The sequence below is a fragment of the Haliaeetus albicilla genome, chromosome 19 (assembly GCF_947461875.1).
Source record: "Haliaeetus albicilla chromosome 19, bHalAlb1.1, whole genome shotgun sequence".
NCBI lineage: Eukaryota > Metazoa > Chordata > Aves > Accipitriformes > Accipitridae > Haliaeetus > Haliaeetus albicilla.
In genome coordinates, this window is record NC_091501.1 from 7,008,033 (window position 1) to 7,018,236 (window position 10,204).

Here is a 10,204-nt window from a genome sequence, read left to right on the forward strand (position 1 = left end):
TTTATATTTCCTAATAAGGTTTGAGTTGTAAACATTTACTCTGAATTATTAAATAAGTAAATGATTAGATTTTCTTTCATTCCCTCTCCTCGAGACACATGCACAAGAAAGGAAAAAAAAAAGGTGCTCAACAAGACAAAAATATAACAGAAATTCTATTACCTTGGATTTAAGATTTCACCAACAATTTCTTGCAGCTTGTCAATAAAATTAACAAAGTTTGAAAGCCCCTTTACATGGGCTTTTAAAGGATCAAATAATGAAGATGCACAGCCTCTTCCTCCAAGTTCTATGGTTCGGATAAAAGATGTTGCCATCTATTAGAAGAAATATTCAGAAATATGAAACTTTAGACATACACAAAATATATATATGTTGAAGTGAGCCTCTCCTACAGATTTGCAAACTGTATAACAGCTGGTTGATAGCAGAAAGAATTTAACTGATATCAATAGAATACCTCTTAAGCTTTGTACATCTCACCATAAATATTTGCAAGATCAATACTTAAATAGTGCAGCAGTATAAAAAAAAAAACACAAGCCAAAGCAAAAGTGACCCAGCTAATTTATATTTTCATTGGCCTTTTGACAGCTTAGAAAAAACTTTATTAACACAGGGTATAGAATTTTTTTGTTGTTGCTGATGTTTAAATGCTTGTGCTGACCTCACAGAAACTACTGTTATATTCAGACAGCTGTCTATGACCCAAGAACAATTTTAACATAAGCATGTAAAAGTTGACTTCAGTAGTATATTTATTTTCAGAGGCGCAAATAAAAATAATGTATACTCAAATCTTCTGAATAATAGTGACAGTTAAGGCTTCTGTCATATAGAACATACCATACAGGTACCCAATTCTGAAAGTTTCCATATATTTTTATATGCTATAAAGACACTGAAAACAAGAGATGTCCCAAAAGCAGTACGCCTTAGAGGACAACTCCTCAAACTTTAAGGCAACAGTCAGAATAAAAAGCTTAGCAGTTCTCTAGAAAGGTGAAAGTAAAGATGACAATCCAACACGCTTGACACAGATGCAGTAATATTAATTCTACATATAAATTTTAATTTCAGACTATACAGCTAAATCATAAAGCTCTTAGGACTGGAAAGAGTACAACTGGAATTACTCTAGCAAAGAAAGTAAACCTGCCAGTATTCCTGTCTTTGTGCTAAAGATTTCCTGTGGATCAAGTACAGTTCATAGGACCTTGCTTTCCCAATGGAAAATATTCTGGCTTTGCAAGATTTCTACAAGACACAGATGCCAGAAAAGAAGATTTCTTTACACGGTAGAGAAGTTTCCCCTCTGGCAACTGTGAGGAAGAGGTAATAAATCCAGTCCAAGCACATACTTTTTTTTATACAATGTTAACAGAGCATTAGGAGCTAAAATAATTAATTCTGGAACTGAGATTTCACAAATTTTCCATATTTATTCAACCATAAAAATCTGAGAATGCAGCTGCTTCAGTGATTGTTACATACCCATACTGTTTTTCCTTGGTCTGCTGTTGTCTGCACTGAGGCCACCATGCATGCAAAATTTGATTATTTTGAATATAAAGGACTATAGTGGTTCTTTGGAGAAAGGATTCTTACTCATCTTATTCCAACTATTTTTGAGATGGCTCTGTGCTGACTATAACTACTGTAAGTATAAATACACCTCACATACCAAACTAGATTCTTTAGCAGCAAGCCTATGAGCATTGCACATTGATGCTGTAACTTTTTATATTCCTACACAAGTGCATTGAGAGAATATACCACTGTCTCGAGGTTTTTCTTTCAGCTCTGTGCCTTTGAGAATAAAATGAGCAGGAATGTCCCATACCAATCACATCTTAAAGAGTATTTCAAGACCAATCAAGCTGCAAATAACTGGAAAGCATTACCCTCCCCAAATTCCTAGTCAAAGCTGAAAATACTACAATACCGCCCTTCCGATTTTTGGCCTCTGTTCTAGTGTACATGTCAAAGGCAGGGTTTTATCACCAAGTTGCTCTAAAAAAAGTAATTTACACACAGAAATACTTTAGGTTCCAAATGTCTCAAGTTTAACAAATGCACAGAAAAATGCTGATTTACTATTTAACCAAAATACACACTTACAGCGCTTTAAAACTGGAGCTCATTGTAACACATTGTTAGTGGCTTAGTTTTGTTAATATTAATACTGCTTTGTGATATTTTTTTAACCCAAACTCATTGCTGCATTGGGCTTGTGTGGCAAGGTTTTGGTAGCTGGGGGCTACAGGAGTGACTTCTGTGAGAAGCTGCTAGAAGCTTCCCCCATGTCCAACAGAGCCAATACCAGCCAGCTCTAAGACGGACCTGCCGCTGGCCAAGGTCGAGCCCATCAGCGATAGTGGTTAGCACCTCTGTGATAACATATTTAAGATGGAAAAAAAAAGTTTCAGGGCACACAGAAACAGCAGCTGGAGAGAGGACTGAGAACATGCAAGAGAAACAGCCCTGCAGACACCCAGGTCAGTGCAGAAGGAGGGGGAGGAGGTGCTCTAGGTGCCGGAGCAGAGATTCCCCTGCAGCCTGTGGTGAAGACCATGGTGAGGCAGGCTGTCCCCCTGCAGCCCAGGGAGGTCCACAGTGGAGCAGATCTCCACCTGCAGCCTGGGTAGGACCCCATGCCGGAGCAGGGGGATGCCTGAAGGAGGCTGTGACCCCGTGGGAAGCCCACGCTGGAGCAGGCTCCTGGCAGGACCTGTGGCCCCATGGAGAGAGGAGCCCACGCTGGAGCAGGTTTTCTGGCAGGACTTGTGACCCTGCAGGGGACCCACGCTGGAGCAGTCTGTGCCTGAAGGACTGCACTCCATGGAAGGGACCCACGCTGGAGCAGCTCGTGAACTGTAGCCAGCGGGAAGGACTCACGTTGGAGAAGTTCATGGACGACTGTCTCGCATGGGAGGGACCCCATGCTGGAGCAGGGGAAGAGTGTGAGGAGTCCCGCCCCTGAGGAGGATGAAGCCACAGACACAACATGTGATGAACTGACCCCAACTCCCATTTCTGTTCCCCTGTGCTGCTGCCAGGGAGCAGGTAGAGAAAATCAGGAGCAGAGTTCAGCCCAGGAAGAAGGGAGGGGTGGGAGGAAGGTGTTTTAAGATTTGGTTTTACTTCTTATTACCCTACTCTGACTTGATTGGTAGTAAGTTAAATTAATTTTTCTCAAGTCAAGTCTGTTTTGCCCATGACAGTAACTGGTGAGTGATCTCTCCCTGTCCTTATCTCAACCCATGAGCTTTTTGTTATATTTTCTCTCCCCTGTCCATCTGAGGAGGGGGACTGATAGAGCGGCTTTGGTGGGCACCTGGGTTAACCCACCACAATTGCTTTTAGAGGTATTTGGTAAGGAGCAACATCTAGTCTAATGCCATCTTTTCTTCCTCTGTCTTTTTTCTTTGATATGCATACTCATGACCTCACTTCACACTATTTACCAAGACTTCAACATTTTAAAAGCAATTACAAAAAGCGTATCTTATATTCATGTTTAAGATAGTAAACGTTTTCACAATTTCTGTCACTATTTGGGACGAACAGTCTCAATGCCTGTTTTTATGGTATCACATTTTAGAGCTCTAGAGGCACACATGCACACAATTATTTTCTCCGAGCATCTTTAGATCTCGTGACCAAGCAAGCACTGATGTCTTCACATAGAATCTCTGTTGTGTCTTTTTAACCTAGAAACTGTGTTTATGGTGGTATTTGACTTGGCTTGCAAATGTCAGTCTTGCATATGAGATTAAAGCAACAGTTTATGTTTATAGAGCTATTTCATTGCCTCTGATCTACAGCAAGTTTCATTTGACACACATACCAGGAAAATGGACATTTTTCTCTTCTGTGAGGCATGTTTTAGGTTAGTGAAGGCTTCTCTACCAAGTCCTCTTTCAGGAACATTTAGAATATGAGCCAATGACAGATCATCTTTAGAATTCACCAACAGGCTTAAATATGAACAAACACACTTCTTTGCCAGCATTGTCACCTGTAAAAGAAAGCATCACACAAATTGGTCATCCCGCTACTAAATTATGTTCCTTCTTTTTGAAAGCTAATTAGATATGTACTGATATTATTTTTGGAAGAGTAAGAATTTCACCTTGCATAATTTCAAAATGCTACTTTATGTATGGGGATTCTGGAAGTATTGACAAAAGCAAGCATGATTAATATGTTAAAATTACATATACTGTAGTTGAATATTCACAAAATATTTGAGGGTTGGATCTCTAGCTATTAAAATTGGCTATCAATTTCTACTTGGAAACCTCTTCACAGATATTCCCTTTCTATCCCAAGGCAAAATACTAGCACTACTAAACCACATAAGGATTTGTCATTAACTTCAAATAGGCTAAGATTTTAAACAACTTGCCAGCTCTTCCCCAGATTCAGTAATTTTCCCCTTGGCTCCCAGGGGATTTCAATCACAGAAACTCCACTGATTGAGTTTGTACATAAATTGTGACCCAGCTTCACCCACATAACCAAAACATAACATTGCAATTGTTTATATTGCAGCACTGTTCTGGACCTTGTAAGAACAACAGTCCAAGAACTGAAGAATTTACAGTTTTGTTGCAAGCAAAGACCACAAAAAAGGCCATTAACAAAAGGAAAAACAATGAGAAAACCTATATTTGCTATGGAATTTCTTCTTACTCAATGGGATGTATACAACAAAAATGCAGGCAGTATAAAAAAAACCAAAACAAAACATGTATACGTGACAGTCTGAAAAGATAGATTTAAGAGAAGGAATATTTTTACTACAGAAGTCAGAGGAGCAAGAAAGCCATTATGTTAGTGGTGGAAGTGCTGTCTTGGGGAGAACCTTAGTTCAGAAAATATTTTCTCGTTCAGAAAAATATTTTGAGTTGTACTCAAATATTGAATTGAAGTTGCCACTTATCATGAGAAAAGCAAGCTTGGAAATGACTAAAGCTCTAGTATTTCAGACATTGTTATATAGTATTCTGAGATTCTTGTTTTGGGGGTTGAAAGGGTAAAAGAAAAGAATCCAGTATTCCCAGAAAGTTCTCAAGTCCTCTACTGGAACAGACAAACCTTGTTTGCTTTTCTACAGCTACCACTACAGTGGCTATTCAGGTTTCTTCCATATGTAAGGCAGTAAGAGCTAATAAAGTGAAAGCAAAGTTTACTTCACCTTCCACTTTCACTTTGCAGCATTGGGCAAATCATTTAACTCTTAGTCAAGGCAATGTTTGAGTGATGGTGTACTTGAAAAATTTATTCTCTGGCGTTTCAAGGCAGATTTAAGTCTACATCAAGTGCTTGCCATAAAAGGACTGTCTGCCAGAATATAAATTTCTGCACTTAGCCCCATACACACACCTGCAATATACTCAACTGATACAGAGTTTGAATACACACGTTCCGGTTTTTTAAACCAGCAATATTTTAATACCAGTAATTGGAAAAGGAAACTGTTATATTTCATCTTTTCAATATATACAGAACATTACAAAAGAGAAATAATTTTTACCTTTACATTCTTCTGGCTCTGTCTGTTGACTGGTGTAGAAGGAGTAGAAAGAACATAACCATTATTTTCTTGTACATTCATTATGCCAGAAATAAATTCCAACAGTTGAACCTTTAATAACAAAATCAGAATAAACTTAAATATGAAGATGACTAGAAAGCAAAAGTAGTATTAAAACCTGGTGAAACTATGCCTCCACCAGTTTGCTAGTGTTTTGAGGTTAACGCAGCCCTTACAACCTACTTTTGGTTCTAGTGTTTAAAAGTACAACTGTGTTAGTAGAGAAATGAGGTGTAAGATTCAAATTAACTTAGAAAAGATATTTCAAAGAGTTCTGTAATACACTTGCACTAAAAGCAGCTGCTTATGTTTTGGAGAACATTTAGTATCCTATATCATGTTTAGAATGAGGTCATTGAGGTACTCAAGTTCTCTATCTTCCCCATGAAAACAGGAATAAAAGAAAAAAGTCTGCAATGCTGAGAGCGGGCAGTAAAAGCAGACAATTAACTCCTCTCTAATTTTCATTACAAGCTAGAAGTATGTGCATCTAAATCCAACATTCATGATTTTTTTCAGTATCAATATCCTTTTGACCTTTCCATGCTCTAGAGAGCACAGAATCAAATAAAATCATGTGGAATGCTTGTGTTTCAAACTTATCTTAATTGCTATTTACATACATTTTTATCCAATAAGATAGAGATTAATCAAATTCATTTTTCATAGACTTTCATTGTCTAAGAGTGGAATACACACTAGAACTTCTCTAGCCTAGACGATGGCCTCACGTGCAGTGTCGTAAGAACATCTGAGCCACAATAAACTGCAACAGAGCTGCTGACTGAGTGGCTAAGTGGAACCTCTTCTGGTTTCTAGAAAAATCTAACATGGAACTACATGTAGTATAGGATAGTTTTTGCTTTTAAAAGTATGCTATTTTTAAAATGATAACCATTAAAAATATTTTGACTGCATATCAACATTGTCCTGCTTTCAGCTAGGATAGAGTTAATTTTCTTTTTAGTAGCTGGTACAGTGTGTTTTGGATTTAGTGTGAGAACAATGTTAATAACACACTGATGTTTTAGTTGTTGCTAAGTAGCACTTATCCTAAGTTAAGGATTTTTCAGTTTCCCATGCTCTGCCAGCAAGCAGGTGTACAAGCTGGGAGAAAGCACAGACAGGACAGCTGACCCAAGCTAGCCAAAGGGATATTCCATACCATAGAATGTCACGCTCAGTATATAAACTGGGGGGAGTTGGGCAGGAGGGACGGATTGCTGCTCAGGTATCGGTCACCGGGTGGTAAGCAATTGCATTGTGCATCACTTGTATTTTCTTGGGTTTTATTTACCTCATTTTTGTTGTTGTTTTATTCCTTTTCATTACAATTATTAATTATTATAATTTAGTTTACTTTAGTTATTAAACCATTCTTATCTCAACCCATGAGTTTTACTTCTTTTTTTTGATTCTCCTCCCCATCCCACTGGGAGCAGGGACGAGTGAGCGAATGGCTGCGTGGTGTTTAGTTGCTGGCTGGGGTTAAAGCATGACAAACATACAACCAAAACTCCATGACAAGTGTTAATCACGAAGCTTTGTTCCAGTCTTACCAAATCTCTACAATTCATTTTTCAGTTCCATTTCTGGCAAAGAGTGATATACTCATAGAAGAGCTGTGGGACCCACCCACCCAGCAGGACAACAGAAAGAAAGAATTTTGAAGTGAATTTAAGATCTCTTTAAAATATTTAGTAATTTAAACTCATCTGCTTCCCCAATAGAAGACCAAAGTAACTTGTGAATAATTCAGAGCTCCTGTGTATATTTAGAAGTGTCATAAATCCATAACTGGAATCAAAAATATGTCAAAACAATATCAGAGATCAAACAAACAAATACTTACAGGGGCTATGCTTTCATCTTCAGATACAAGTCCAAGACCATAAAACTTCTGATATATGTCTATGAGATCTAACATATTGGTTCTTGCTAAGAAGGCATGATAAGCTTCTTTTACGTCAGCATAATTTTCAGGTTCTTTCATGTTCTCGTATGATAATCCCAGTTTGTCATGTAACAAATATTTCCAAGTTTCCAACACATCACTAAGCGATACTGTGAAATCTCCACGGTGCTAATAGAACAGAAAAAAGCAAAAATATTATATTTTTATTCAGCATAGCTTTAAAAATAACTTTAAAACAAGCTGCATATATATATATTTTTAAAAAACTATTACAATCTAAATATTTATGTTTAGAATAAACAAGGTCTTACTTATAGCTGAAGGTCTTCCAGTACTTTGCCTTTACAGTTGAGTTTTGTTATATGCAGTATTCTGCACCTGTTTTCACCTTGCTCCCAAATCTTGGTGTCTTATCCAATGTTCATCATAATCTCTGTTTTCTCACAGCCATCTTTATTGCAGACCTTTCCATACTATCATACTCTACATCTTCCCGATGCCACTTCCCTGCCACCACTTCCTCTTTCCCCTGAAACCTGTGACTTCCTTACTGCTTACTCTTAGCCCTCCTCTTTCACAGCTAGACTCCTCATTTTCATCCACAGCCTGCTCTTTGATTTACATACCAGTCCCCGCTTCATGTCTTTAAACTTCTTCAGCTGAGGTCCTTCTATTTGAGTCAGACCTCAGAATACATGCAACCAGTAATTTTGCAACTGTAGCAAGTTTTCCAGTTTTCACCAAAGAAACAGAGTTCATACTACTAGTATCTAAAGCATTCCCCAGTATATGGCAGCAAAAATACTGTACTCAGATATACACTTAAAACATTTCCATCCTCCCATCTGTCTTGCGGTTCTTTTTCTAAGCCCTGATTCAACAGTATGCTTAATCATACTAATTTTAGTGCTTCGCTGCATCTGTCCCTCAGTTAAAACAACAATGAAGTGACCAAAATGGCCATTTCAGGTAGGTGTCTAAGCAAAAAACGCAGTAAGTGAACCACGTTTGAGATGTACTGAGTACCAAGAACATACTGAAAGAATGCTAACCTCTTTATTGACTTCAGCCATTGACAGTTGTAATGCCATCAGCATGCAGTCTGCTCCACATACAGTAGTCCTTTCAGAGTTTGAAAATAAAGGCCATTGTCTTCTGAAACACTTGATTGAGTTTAAAATCTTTTGCTGGAAAGCACTCATTGTCTAGAGTAGAAGATAGAAATAATTAAGAGAAATAAAAATTAATATTACTATGCAAGAGGCCTATGCACGACTTCACCTTCCACCACAGCATAAGCTGTGCAAATCTTGTTGTATCTTCTTGCAGATCAAGTTCCTAGAATAAAATCTTCTCACTAAACCAAAAGTCTAGTAAGACTCGCCTCAGCTATGACAGAGCAACTATGAAGATAATGGGTTAAAAGTGCTTACGTATGACGTCTCCATGAAAACCCCTTATTTTCCTTGTACTGATGCCAACATAAAAGAATAAACATTATCGCAAATATGACAGTCTTTTGTCTCTGAAAGCAGCCAGTCTGAATGCCCCAGAGAGTGTCTTCTATACTATCCGTATTCTCTATACATTCAGGCCAGTGCCTATCAGAACGTTTCAAACCTGGAAACAAGAGATTTAATATTTCTAAGACTTACTAACAAAGACATCTCTAAATGCTTTTGTTACCTATATAGTATTTTTTCTTTTTTTCATTTGATAAGTCATTATCTCCCCTACTTCCTTTGGCAATGAGTTTCAGTATCAGTTTTGAATTTGACTGCTTCACGCTCCAGGCTTTTTCACCTTTTTGCATTTGTCAAGACACAGGTACATGAGACTCTTTGAAAAATTTGCCCTCTTTAAACTTGTTCTTTACTGAAACATAGCTCCCTAACACTGCAGTGACAGTACAGGAGCAATACCCATACCACTCACTTTCAGAACACAAAACCAACCTTTCCCCTTATTTCACCTAGCTAAGGCACAGTCCACAGCAGTTTTTTTGGTGATTGGTATGACCAGGAGAAATGATGAAATGTAGGAGAGGGACACGGGAAACAGGAGACATCAGATAACAAGCAAGACTGCAACAGCAACTGCAATTACTTACGCTCCAGAACGTTTGAAGGGGACTGCCTACTTTATTATCTTACGTTGACATGAACGAGGCATGCGGGCCACAGAGGGTGAAACAGGTAGGCAGGTGCAAGTCAGCGCGGGGCTGACAGAAATCTCTCCGGAGACACTTCCCTCTCTCACCCCACTCTGAGGGGTTTCCAAGGGACAAGACCTGTCACTCGGAGCAGAAACAGCCCGAGCAAGCCAAAAAGCCTGCGAAACAAGCCCGAAACCCCACGAGCCGACACTACCGTTACCGCCCCCGCTCCCCCAGCTGAAAACCCCCGGCTGCGGCCGCCTCAGGGCCCCGTCCCGTCCTCCCTCCCCAGGGTCCAGCCTGGCGCAGCTCCCCCGCCTCAGGCGGGACGCGAACCCGCGGCACCCCCGCCTCCCCCTGAGGCGGACCGCGGCCCTTACACCCCACCCGCGGCGCGGCTGAACCGCTCCCGCTTTTCTTGCGGCGCTACCTGCGCGGGCGGGAAGGCGAGAGCCGCTCGCGCAGCGGGACGGTTAGAACGCGCAAGTGCCCTCAGCGGCGGTTTAAATTTAAATCCTCCGCAGGTGCCCAA

At 39.5% G+C, this 10,204-nt stretch overlaps 1 protein-coding gene across 3 annotated transcripts in view; it reads right to left on the reverse strand.

Moving 5' to 3' along the window:
* PARPBP (PARP1 binding protein) overlaps positions 1 to 10,199 on the reverse strand; it is a 51,505-nt gene extending 41,306 nt beyond the window's left edge. The window contains exons 1-6 of one of the 3 annotated variants that reach the window (XM_069807461.1): positions 10,103 to 10,199; positions 8,570 to 8,722; positions 7,455 to 7,685; positions 5,543 to 5,653; positions 3,851 to 4,021; positions 163 to 317 (exon numbers count right to left, since the gene is read on the reverse strand). In XM_069807461.1, coding sequence (XP_069663562.1) covers positions 163 to 317; positions 3,851 to 4,021; positions 5,543 to 5,653; positions 7,455 to 7,685; positions 8,570 to 8,719 — 818 coding nt within the window. In that variant the 5' untranslated portion in view covers positions 8,720 to 8,722; positions 10,103 to 10,199. Of the gene's footprint in view, positions 1 to 162; positions 318 to 3,850; positions 4,022 to 5,542; positions 5,654 to 7,454; positions 7,686 to 8,569; positions 8,723 to 9,627; positions 9,901 to 10,102 lie in introns of those variants that run through there. The other 2 variants (XM_069807459.1, XM_069807462.1) reach the window with 2 other exon arrangements.
* Positions 10,200 to 10,204: the final 5 nt, after the last annotated feature.